Genomic DNA, 13,037 nt, shown 5'->3' on the forward strand with positions numbered 1-13,037 from the left:
ATTAGGGGACAGGAGGGAAGCAGTTGTATAATGCTTGCTCAGTTGTTATTTATAGAAGTTCCTGAATCATTTCCCTTTCCAAGAGTAAGTTTATAAAAGCCTCCCAGATCTGATTGTCTTCAAAATGTGCTATACACTTACTTCCTTCCTTCCTTCCTTCCTTCCTTCCTTCCTTCCTTCCTTCCTTCCTCCCTCCCTCCCTCCCTCCCTTTCTTTTTTTGTGCTATACTCTTTCTATTAAATCAAAAAGATCAGCACTGATGAAGGTTGTAATCCATTCAACCTTTCAACAGAATGCCTATTGCTTGCCCATCTTCCCAGGACAGGTTTTATCTTTATCTCTGTACACAGCATTGGCGTTAAAGCAAAGGCCAAAACGGAGGATTCCTCATAAACATTGCCCATAGTTAACCTATATCCCCTCTAGGACTGTCATGTCATGAAAGTTTTTCTTTCTGTATAAGCCTAAAAAGTGGGATTTAGTCTCCCAAGACAAGTTGAAAGGGAGGTGGTTTGTTATCTAGTCGAGGATTGCATTCCATCTAAACTCGGGACCATTATTAGCAGAAAATGTGCTCTGTTACTAATTTATATCCACAAAGTAAAGAATGTCCTACTTGATACTGAGAGCTTAACACCAATGATGATGTTTCAAAAATAGATAAATAGGAGTTCTGACAAATTATTTGGTACATTCCAGTACTATATTGTACAGTTGTTGCAAACCTCTGTGTAGGCCTGGTAAATCTGTCTCTAGGATTTTACTAAATAGACTTGATGAATTCTTTTTTAAATTGTTCCTAAATTTCAGTGGAATGAAAATAAATGAATGCTAATTTAAGAAAAATGTTATGGAATGTTAACAGCAGCAAGGTCTGGAATTCAGTAAAAACAAGAAAATTAGATGGGAAATCTGAATGCCCTTTTAGTGAATGCTGATTCACAGTTCAGAGATAACATGAAGGTTGTTCTTTTCAACACTATACAAATGATCACTTCAGAAGATGGAATGAAAGACAGGAATGTAAAGGGAAAAACTTTGAATCTGGTGTTCTCGCAAAATTCTAGTCTTATATCATCATCAACTCTGAACAAAACAAATGATTTTATTGCTTCTAAGCTATTATAATTTAAATAAGATCAACTTCAAAAGCCTTTTATATTTAGTTTGATTTTTCTGTTTATAACCCACATCAAATGAGATAAAATAAATATATATTTTGCATGTGTGCATGTGTGTATAGTAATATAATATATATGGTATTCAGCTTTGTTCGGGTATTTTCCAACGTCATTATAGTTGTGCTTTTAAAGTTGTAGCAACATTTTGGCAGAATCTCATCTGCCATCATCAGGCTTCTGTATAGTATTCGTCTGTGAATCAGACTTTCACAGCCGTTTCTGTTTTAAATTTGGTGCTAGCCTACTGCTGTGCCAGAATGGTTTTTTCTTCATCCTGATTGGTTGGGAGTCTTGGTCTGTGTTTATTGGTCTTGGAGTTTGCTGTGTTCTGCTTGATTGGTGTTTCTAATATCTTCTGTCAGTTTTGTAGCTTTTTTTGTCTTGATTGGCTGGCAACATTGTGTTTCCTGTATTGGAGGCTTTTAGTGCGGCTTGGCTCCGAGTAAACGGACGGCTATCATTTATTAGGAAGCTAGGTTTCATCTGGGTGCCTGGTTGGGGTGTGTTTGAGCTGGAGGTATCATTGGGAGTCTGTTTGTGCCCAGGTGTTTGCCTGGCTTGTGGTGTGGAGATTTTTTTTTTGTTTGAGAGTGCAGGCTTCCAGATAATTGACAGTCTGGTGGAGTCATCTCTTCTATTCATGCTTTCAGGTCTTTTTCAATCTCTATGGCTTCTCTGATAATTCTGTAGCTGGGGTTTTCTGTAGTGGCTAGGGTTTTGGTGCCATTGAAGTCGATGCTATGACCTGTGGCTTTCATGTGTTGGACTAGTGAGGAAGTGTGTTCCAGCTTTTTTACTGCATTTTTGTGTTCATCCAGGTGGGTACTTATTCTTCTATTGCTCTGTCCAATGTATGTGGCAGGGCATGATGCACAGGGGACTTGTGCATGATACACAGGAAACCTAGCTTCCTAATGCTGCAACATGACCATGGAAGTGTCTTCAGACAATGTTGGTTGGCTCCCTTGACTAAGAAAAGGAAATGAGCATTGCCCCCTAGAATCAAACATGATTCTGGACCATTCAATGTTCATACTTAAACTAAATTAAGCTCCTGTCAACCTTAGCTAATTTCAAAAAATAAATAAGCTGTGTCAGATTAATTAGAGCAAGAATGGAAAGCTCCAGAAAATTCCAGGGCTGTAGGTTAGGCAGGAAGTTCAAAAACAGCAGTTGTCCCATCATCACTAGTTGAGCTCAACTCAAGGAAGTCATGTGTGTGTGTGTGTGTGTGTGTTTGTGCGCGCACATACATACACATACATACATACATGTGTGTGCGCACGCGCAACAGGGATTTTGTTTTCTATGTTAGCTGATTTTTGTCAATCTGAAACCGGTTTACACCTGAAGTTCTGCTTTTATTGTGCAGTAAGTGTATTATTGCATAGAAGAATATTCATATGTTCAAAGCCATAGCAATGCACACCTTTCCTTTTCTAAATTGATTCAGACCTAAGAAAATGTATGAATTGCTTCGGATATGTTCTTCTGAGGTCCATTACTATCATGCGGCAAAAATAAAGCAGTCTGATCCAGATGGGAGATGCAAAGAGAAATTGGGGTCAAAATGATGCAGCAAGTCTCTAGAAGCTAGGTTCTGAGCTGAGGGAGGAGATGACATTTGAGATCCAATTTATGGAGCAAATGTCTTCAGCTAGCATTGGCACTTAGTAAGTAGCAGCTTGCTCTTCCTTAAAGTTATTTATTTAACTAAACCAGCAGTTGTATATGCTACTAAATCATAATTAACTTACAGTGGTTTGATAAAATACAAAACACACTAAAATCTATAGTATCAAAAAAAAAAATCAAGTAAAATAAGACAATTTGTAAAACATATAATAAAATTCTGCTTACGATGCTACACAGACATTCTGCAACAAGCTTTGGATTTTGCAACCTTCAGGAAAATAATTACAATTTTTAAAATAATTTTATTAAAAGTTTTAATTACAAAAGATAATTCAAAGTGAAGAAAAAGAAGAAGATTCATGAAAGCAAAGAAGAAGAAGAAAGATTTTAAAAAGCCTAAGGAAGCAACTGCCCACTCTTATTATGACAAGTATAAACCATTTCACTATATTTTCACCTCCTCTTAATTAACAGATCTAAATATCTTCATCTCATAACTCACCTCTCAACAATAGAAAAATCTAATAACTAAGGTCTTCTCCAATCCAGAAAAAAGTCCATCAGAGCTCTATAATAATCATTAATTAACATATATAAAACTCAACATTCCACATCTCAACTCTTAGCTTAAGCAAATCCACATTTAAAAGGCATAAAGTGGTCCCAGTATCCTAGTATCCATTATTATTAGTATTAGTATCCATTATCCTCCACTTAGAGACAAACAACCTACTCTCTAATAAACAATTTGGTTTCAGAAAAAAACTATCCTGTAATCTGCAACTCTTACACTGCAAAAACATAAGGACTACACAACTCAATCAGAGCAAAGCAATAGACATAATTTACATAGACTTATGTAAAGGCTTTGATTCAGTGGTACACGACAAACTACTCCTAAAACTAAAATCTTATGGTATCTCTGGACAACTGCATAACTGGATAGAAGCATTCTTGTCAAACAGACAACAAATGGTCAAAATTGGGAGTGTCCTATCAAATTCTGTACCTGTCAATAGTGGTGTCCCCCAGATGATTGATAGTCTGGTGGAGTCATCTCTTCTATTCATACTATTAGGTCTTTTATCAATTTCTATGGCTTCTCTGATGATTCTGTAGCCGGGGTTTTTTATAGTGGCTAGGGTTTTGGTGCCATTGAAGTCGATGCTATGACCTGTGGCTTTCATATGTTGGACTAGTGAGGAACACACTATATATAGTTCAGTCTTTATGTGTGTCTTGTCTGCCAGGCATTTCATCCTGGCAATTAGTGTTTTGGCCATGGAGTTTATCTGTGGTGGGTGGTGATGGGATTGGGCGTTGAGGTAGCATGTGGTTGGTGTATGTTTTCTTCTGGTATATGGTGTGTCCTAGTGTACCATCTGGTTTTTTTTGTAGATTAGTACATCTAGGAATGGTAGTTGTTTGTTTGTTTCTGTTTCCATGATGATTTGATTTTGGGGTGTGTGCTGTTTAGGTGTGTTAGGAAATTGTTGAGGTTTTCTTTTCCATGGGGCCAAATAACAAATGTTTCATCGATGTATCTTAACTATAGTTTGGGTTTGTGGGTGGCATTGGCTAGGGCTCTGGATTTGAATTTTTCCATGAACAGGTTTGCAATAACGGGTGACAGTGGTGATCCCATAGGGGCTCCTTCAATTTGCTTGTATCTTTGTCCTTTGTATATGAAATATGTGTTGGTTAAGCAGTGTTCTGCTAGTTCCATGAGATGTTTGGGTGGTTGGTATTTATTTTTGATGATTTCTAGGTTTTTTTTAATCAGGACTTGAGTGAATAGTGAAACCATGTCAAAACTTACAAGCAGAACACTAATTGCCAGAACCAAATGCCTGGCAGACAAGACACACGTAAAGACTGAACTATGCACCCTGACTAAAGTACTGACAGCCAACGGCTTCCACAAAAGCAAAATCACAGGCCCGATCCACAAAAACACACTGAGACGAAGATGAACAGACCTATGGAACAGCTGTTCTGCCCTACATAAGAGGTAGTACAGACAAAATCAGTAAGATACTACACAGGCATCACATCAAAATTGCCTTCAAAACAGACAGAAAAATAGCAGCCATCCTACGAAACCCCAAAGATAAAATTGACCTGGAAAACTAAGGCATATATGAAGTCCCCTGCGCATCATGCCCTGCCACATACATTGGACAGACCAATAGAAGAATAAGTTCCCGCCTAGATGAACACAAAAATGCAGTAAAAAAGCTGGAACACACTTCCTCACTAGTCCAACACATGAAAGCCACAGGTCATAGCATCGACTTCAATGGCACCAAAACCCTAGCCACTATAGAAACCCCCCACTATAAAATTATCAGAGAAGCCATAGTGATTGAAAAAAGACCTGAAAGCATGAATAGAAGAGATGACTCCACCAGACTGTCAATTATCTGGAAGCATGCACTCTCAAACAAAAAAATCTCCACACCACAAGCCAAGCAAACACCTGGGCACAAAGAGATCCCCCCTGATACCTCCAGCTCAAACACACCCCAACCAGGCACCCAGATGAAACCTAGCTTCCTAATAAATGATAGCCATCCGTTACTCGGAGCCAAGCCGCACTAAAAGCCTCCAATACAGGAAACATAATGTTGCCAGCCAATCAAGACAAAAAAAGCTACAAAACAGACAGAAGATATTAGAAACACCAATCAAGTAGAACACAGCAAACTCTAAGACCAATAAACACAGACCAAGACTCCCAACCAATCAGGATGAAGAAAAAACCATTCTAACACAGCAGTAGGCTAGCATCAAATTTAAAACAGAAACGGCTGTGAAAGCCTGACTCACAGACAAACACAATACACAAGCCTGATGATGGCAGGTGAGATTCTGCTGAAACGTCACTACAACTTTAAAAGCACAACTATAATGACATGGGAAAATACCTGAACAAAGCTGAATACCATACATATAAATACCCGTGAAAATTTAAGAAAGCAAATAGATAGATAGATAGATAGATAGATAGATAGATAGATAGATAGATAGATAGATAGATAGATAGATAGATATGTAGGTCTAGGTGTGTTCGGGTCTTTTCCCATGTAAGATTAAGAGTATCTTGTGTATGTGTGTGTATATATGTGTGTGTGTGTGTGTGTGTGTGTGTGTGTGTGTGTGTTTAAGTTTTCGTGGGTACTTACATGTATGGCATTCAGCTTTGTTCGGGTATTTTCCCATGTCATTATATATATATATGTGTGTGTGTGTGTGTGTGTGTGTTTTCTTAAGTTTTCGTGGGTACTTACATGTATGGCATTCAGCTTTGTTCGGGTATTTTCCCACGTCATTGTAGTTGTGCTTTTAAAGTTGTAGCAACGTTTCGGCAGAATCTCATCTGCCATCATCAGGCTTCTGTATAGTGTTCCTATACACTATACAGAAGCCTGATGATGGCAGATGAGATTCTGCTGAAACGTTGTTACAACTTTAAAAGCACAACTACAATGATGTGGAAAAATACCAACAACTAATTATATATATATATATATATATATATATATATATATATATATATATATATATATATATATATATATATATATATATATATATATATATATATATATATATAATCACAAATTCACATTCAAATTTTTATTCATATTTTTGGATTGACTTTGTTGTATATCTTTTTCTGAAACAGACAGCTCCCAAGAAGACACAATACAGCTGATATTATTGATTCAAAGTCTCAATGCAATTCCTCCAAAATGTCTCTGACCATTATTATAAGTTGCTTGTCTTGTTATGTCTCCAATATAAAAAAATAGGTATTTTTCTCACAATTTTGAAGTCTTAAAATTCAAAATCCAATGTTCCAAAGATTTTTGAGCCTTTAATATATTTAAAATTTTCTATTTGACAAAGCCCTTTCTTGTTTTTTTTACTATATTTTAAATTCTTAAAGATAGAATTTAAAGATACAGTTTCATTTTCTTGTATTAAGGATTGAAGGCACACATCGAAACCATTGTTTCCAGACTTGTCATTTTGAAGGTGTCTAACTTCTTTAAAGCAATGAATAAGCAATTGGAAATAGGAAATAGGGAAATAATTAACAAGAGAAGCGCAAACTTAGTGTTGTTTGAAAAACTGTGTTTGTGACTGGAACAAGTATGACAAATTCCCTTGGCTCAAGGTTCTCTCACCCTCCAGAGCCTTGTCTGCAGTGTCTTCTTGAAATTCCATACCATGGTTCGGAGCACATCTTGGGTAATCTTGCATCCTCTCTTTGTCCAGGAACAGTTGAAGGAGCCGATCTACTCATTGGCTTTCTGTTCTTAGCTGGAATTGTCAGCTCCACTTTTGTAAAGCTATCTTCAAATTACCATTCTTCCCTGGAAATCTAGGAAAATTATTACTAAGGGTACAGCCAAACATTGAGAGGCTAGAATTCCATTCTTTGACTTTATTTTCTAATATGAACAGAAAGGATATTTGCTCATATTTAAACCAAGGATGGGGAACCTGTGGTCTTGAAGACTTCCTATTGGTCATGTTGCAAGGGTTCAGTAATATTTTTTAAGCAATGTTTGCGCTATGTACTGCTAGGGACCAAGCAGAGATGGTAATGTAGTTCATTATGCCTTGTCTTGAAATTGATTCTAGTATGTGGCTCCTTTAACGTGTTTCAAACAGCAGGGGTGGGATTCTACCAGTTCAGACCAGTTCTATAGAACTGGTTGTTATGATTCTGTGTAGTTCCGGCAAATCATGCCCTTGGCTGGCTCTCCCCCTCTCCACCCACCCCTCCCCTCCTCACCCAGTCAGTCCTTATCGCGTATGCGCAATATTGCATGCATGCTCGACATCAATGACTGCATTCTCCCCCACCCAGTCACTCCTTAAGGTATTTCTTTTTTTCCCCTCCCGATGATCAGCTGTTCCGATGATCAGCTGTGCTGAGATCCCCATCGCTGTCTTTCTGCTTCACCCAGGATGCTTCCCGGAGGCCCAGGAGGTAAAAAGGAGTGGGGGGGGAGTGCAGGGAGGGAGCCATGCCACCCTGCGTTCCATTTTTTGCCTTCCTGGGCCCCAGGAAACCTTCTGGGAGCAAAAACACCCCCCAGGAGGCTTCCCTGGGGCCTAGGAGGCCAAAAGGGGTGGGGGGGGGGCAGAGGGGTGCTGCAAAAAAAGAAGCCATGCCCACCCAGCCACACGGCCACGCCCCCCTAATCACACCCACCTAGCCATGCCCACCAAACCGGTTGTTAAAAAATTTGAATCCCACCCCTGTCAAACAGATATGATACTCATACTTCAGTACGCTCTGAAACATATTTCAGTGTGTTCTGAAGCATGGAGGTTGTAGGATTCAATCTGCGTCTGTCACCGGGAGCAGAGATTTAGTCTTCTGAGCTTTCAGATTTGTGTTAGAGCCTATCCTCAGGGAACTTCTCTCTACATGAATGTGTGCTTTGGACTATTCTGTTTATGTGGTGCCTGGTTGTGTGTGGCTTTTTATTTGTTGATTAGGGTGTTGATGGCTGGCTATTAAATCATTGGCTGTTGTTTCCTTCTGCTGCCAAGTCCTCAGCTCCTAAGTACCTGATAAAGTGGTAGTAAATCAGCACTCCTGTTGACTGACAAGGGGGCAATTTCCCAGGTTTCAATCATTTCCTTGACTGTCTTTCTACTTGCTCAGCCAACAATTTTAGTAGCTGTGAAATTGAATGTATATCCTATTATCCCCAATTATTCGGACCCATTTCATGTATTTATACTTATACTTATAGTTATTCTTATTTCTATTATATTGGCAATTTTAATTATAAGGTATTCCTACTATATTGAACTATTAGTATTGTAACAACCATTCAGAAAATGCCATTCTTTAAAATATGGAAGAAAATGCATACATTGGGAGCCTAGTTATTTAATCTAGAATTAGATTAATTAATTAGATTAACAAAAGTTTGCTTAATTCAGGAGGATATACATGTAGATTGCTACTTGCTTCTGGTCAAATTTCTCTTAAATGAAAACAAAATTTGGCAGCCACTCATTGGTAATAGTTTAATTAAAATTGTGCCCAAGTTTTCAGTTGCTTTTCTGTAATTACTACTTACTCCATGGAATTGGTGTCAAATGCCCACAGAAGAATCTTTCTCAATACCTAATCTAAAATAATCAAAAGAATAACCAGCCTGGGATGCTAAATTATTGAGCACCTCTTCAGCCTCTTTGTGAAACAAATTCTCAAGTTATCTGTGACATCTACTGAAAAGAAATTTCAATGATTAAATGGAGCTTTCATACTGAAAGCATCTTTATTCTTTTTAGAGGATTTTAGCCACTTTAAGGTATTTGAGACATTTTCTGGTTTAATTCATGTCTCAAACACTGGCCAGAATTATGCATTAACAAGATTTTGTCTTAAACTATATATTGTCATAATTTTTCCAAACTCTTTTTGAAATTCTCAGGATTACTTAAGGTGAGTTCCCATTCCAATTATTTATATTACATTTTTGATGGAGGTTGTCTTCAAGTCGGTATTGACTTCTAATGACTGCTTGGACAAGTCCTGCAGTTTTCTGGGCAAGTGTTCCAAAGTTTTCAATCTTTCAGAAGTTTTCCAAAATCTTCTGAGAGAGTGTGACTTTATGCTTAAATCAGGACTAGAACTCACCATGTCTTGGCTTCTAGCCTAATGACTCCACCGAATTATTAACTCATATTTTACTAATACAAATCCCATTTTATTATAAGAACATTGAAAGAAAACAACAATAAAAATTGGCTTACAACTCCTGAGATCTAATAAATAAGCATGCATAGGATTAATGAGGGTTAATTAAGTCAAAGACCATTTTGTTGGGATAAATATTATGTTATTTCAGAGTCATCATATGGTGAAATTCCATACTATTAAGGACAAATTCTTATAAGATTTACTTGCAGTGATGCTTTTCATTTTATCAGAACAATGCTCTGGTATCTGGGTTAGAAATCAGGGAAGAATGTTTAAAAATTAAGATAAAGGATTAAAATCATGTTTTTGGGAATTACTATTTTTATTAAAAGCATAAACATACAAAGAAAAATAAGAAAATGAAATAAGAAGGAGGTTATTATACAGGTGGCTGAACTTTGAGGATACTGGCAAACACAGGTCATATATTCTCATCTCAACACAGACTAACTGATAAGCATACAGCAGTGCCTGTTGAGGTATTCCCCGTTAGGAGAATGAGTGCACTCAGGGAAACATAGTGAGAGTGGTGGTGAATAACACAGAACCAGCACACAGATACACTGAATAGTAAAATGTAAGTTTTACTTCCTGTAAACAGGTAAACAAAGTCCAACAAACAGTCCAAATCATACACAGTTAAAGCAGTTAGTATTCAAAATAATCAGTCCAGGGATAATCCAAAAACGAAGTCCTTTTCTTTACCAATATCATAAACAAAGTTCAGTAAACAGAGTTTGCGAATAGTTGCAAGACTCACAGCAATTCAAGCAGAATGATGATCAGGCAAAAGGCAAGAGGAAAGCAAAGGAAATGCAAAAAAGAACAAACCAGGTTTCTAGCTCCATCTTATGGCCATTGAGGAACCTCATCCAATCACAATTACAACATTCTCTTAAAGATACAACAGTATTAATGACTATCCTGGTTTATATATTGCCAACCCAACCGTTAGGTGACTATCATTCCTAACAGTGCCTCTTTATCCCATGAAGCATGATGGATTTTTGCCCATCAGACAAATTAACTAAGAAGTTTCATGAATTTTCATTCCTCTATTCATAACAAAACTAGGGATATTGTTTGGCCAGTCAAGCTTATAACAGTTCTTGTGTTCAGGAACTGCTATTTGTTTTTCTTGCAATCTTTGTCTTTGAATTTTACTTTCAGCTTGAGCTAGATTCTGTATGTATTCCAAAACAACCTGGGAGACAATCATTTTAATATATGTGAGGTTCGAATTAATGTATTCTTCCCAATTTGGTCTGATTTCTTATTTGGAAAAGGTTCTGTTTCAAGAGCTCTCAGAGAAGCTTTTTGTTTCAAGCATTCTTCTCTGAAGGGCTATAAGATTATCTTTATTGGATGGCATCTTCTTTTTCAACAGCTTTTTAGTTATGATCCAATTTAAAGGCAAAAAATCAATATGAAGAGAGATTAATTTCTCTAACAGCAATTAGTTTATGTCTCTCCCCCTCCCTCCCTCCCTCCCTCCTTCACTTTCCCCCCCTTTTTTTCTGATATCTAAGGGTACACTCTTAATTCATTCTACTTAACCTGTCACAGATTATTCTGAAGAATTCTAGAAAGTATAATTTGGGAACTAAATATCATGAAATATGTGTTGTTGTGCTGCCTCAATTACACACATCACAGTAAATGGATTTTATTCAACACATACACATACACACCCATACACACACACAAACACAAACACACACGGCAGTTCCCCCCAAAAGCCCATACAATATACATTCCCTGCTTCTGTTTTGTGTAACAAAGTTTGGAATTTTGTTACACAAAACAGAAACACAGAACAAGGAACTAGATTGTTCTAGCAATGCCCATCTCTTAGGGCAGGATTAAATAAGCAATGCTAGTGCAGCCCTTCATAGAGGACAAGGTTGTCTCCTTCCAAGTACTTTGGCCAACCATCATTGCAACTGTCTCCTCTCTGCCGTTTGCATCCTTGGATTGGAAGGAGGCATGGGCTCCACCTCCTCATACTCGCTGGCCACTGGCAGCTGCTCATGTCCCTTGCCTGGAGTTTCTAAGCTAACCTGTTGCAGCTGCGACTTCCTTGGCTCAGGCTCAGCCTGCCGTCCGTCTGATCAACCCAGCTGCAGCTGCTCTGTTGGGCTAAAGCCCTCCATTCCCTGATCCAAACCTCCATTCCACTCTGCTTCCCCTGAGGTGCCAGGATCTGGCTCATCCTCCTCTTCCTCCTCTGGATTCACATCTGGAGAGGGTTCCGAAGGCACATCAATGACAGTTATTAGTCTCTACTCCTGTACACACACATAATACAATGTATACAAAAATAAAACTTCCTATTGCCGAGATTTATAACAAGAATGGAATTAGAATTAAATCAAATGTGTAGTTTTTAGAATGAGATAGTATAATGCTGGCTTTAAGTATATGTATTCTTTTTTATCGGAGCGCAAGACTTAGAGAATCATTTCCTAATCCTTTTTCCTAAAGTTATTTCAATACACACAGTATAGATACATCTCTTACTGCATTTGTTCAAGTTTCTGAAATAGTTCTGGATTGTTCGTCCTAACCAGAAGTTCAATTTCAGCGCGAGAAAGTCATTTTTTATTATGTGGACTTTAGTTATTTGTATATCTGTTGCCAATCACTGAATTTCAGCCAGAACAACACTGACTGAAATTTAATTGAAAGTGTGCTAATGTCTTGCTTTTTCTTTTATCAGGTGCAAGTGTAATCTTCATGCCACTGGTTGCAAAATTGAAAATAAAAAATTATTATGCGAGTGTGAACACAATACCACAGGCCCAGATTGTGGGAAATGTAAGAAGAATTATCAGGGACGTCCTTGGAGTCCAGGTTCCTATCTGCCCATTCCTAAGGGCACTGCAAATATCTGTGAGTACTTGTGCACAATATTACAACTGTAAAACTTTGAGACTTGGGGTTAAAAAAAATTCAGAACCAAACTTAAAGCATGTCTGAGAAGCCATAGCTTACTGGAAAATTAAAATATTTATGGTTTGCCCAGTGTTATGCATCTTTACTTATTTGGGATAAGTCGCTGGGCTATGTTCTTGGATAATGGTACAAAAGAAATTATCTGTTCAAATAAATCAATAAGGAAATTATGACATCTCTCTTCTATCAAATTTGCAATGTACACATACACACACACATGTACATGTACCACATACAAACACAGAGTTTACACGTAAGATAGGGTTTTTCTTTATGAACACAGAACTAAGATAGTATTAAATGTCTAAAAATCTAATGAACTGAATTTTAAGTTAAATTTCTTTAGTCTTTATGTAATGACTACTCAACATTGGCTCATATGCGGTTGTCAAATTCTGATCTTTAAATAAAAGTGCAGAAATGATTCGGTTGATACTCAATACTTTGTTATGAGGTCAATGATCCAACCATTTGCTGTGATTTTGTAAGTGTGTGAGCCAATTATGCAAATGTTATTGCAACTTCC

General features: G+C 37.5%; 1 protein-coding gene across 8 annotated transcripts in view; it reads left to right on the forward strand.

Annotated features, from left to right (window-relative positions):
- Window positions 1–13,037, forward strand: part of NTNG1 (netrin G1) — a 268,725-nt gene that overhangs the window by 171,113 nt on the left and 84,575 nt on the right. For all 8 annotated transcript variants that reach the window (XM_087960757.1, XM_087960751.1, XM_087960750.1 and 5 more), the window contains one exon: window positions 12,276–12,448. In XM_087960757.1, coding sequence (XP_087816883.1) covers window positions 12,276–12,448 — 173 coding nt within the window. The remainder of the gene's footprint in view (window positions 1–12,275; window positions 12,449–13,037) is intronic.

The sequence above is a fragment of the Notechis scutatus genome, chromosome 3 (assembly GCF_049901735.1).
Source record: "Notechis scutatus isolate UNSWTSFEM ecotype Mainland chromosome 3, rNotScu1.2, whole genome shotgun sequence".
Lineage (NCBI taxonomy): Eukaryota > Metazoa > Chordata > Lepidosauria > Squamata > Elapidae > Notechis > Notechis scutatus.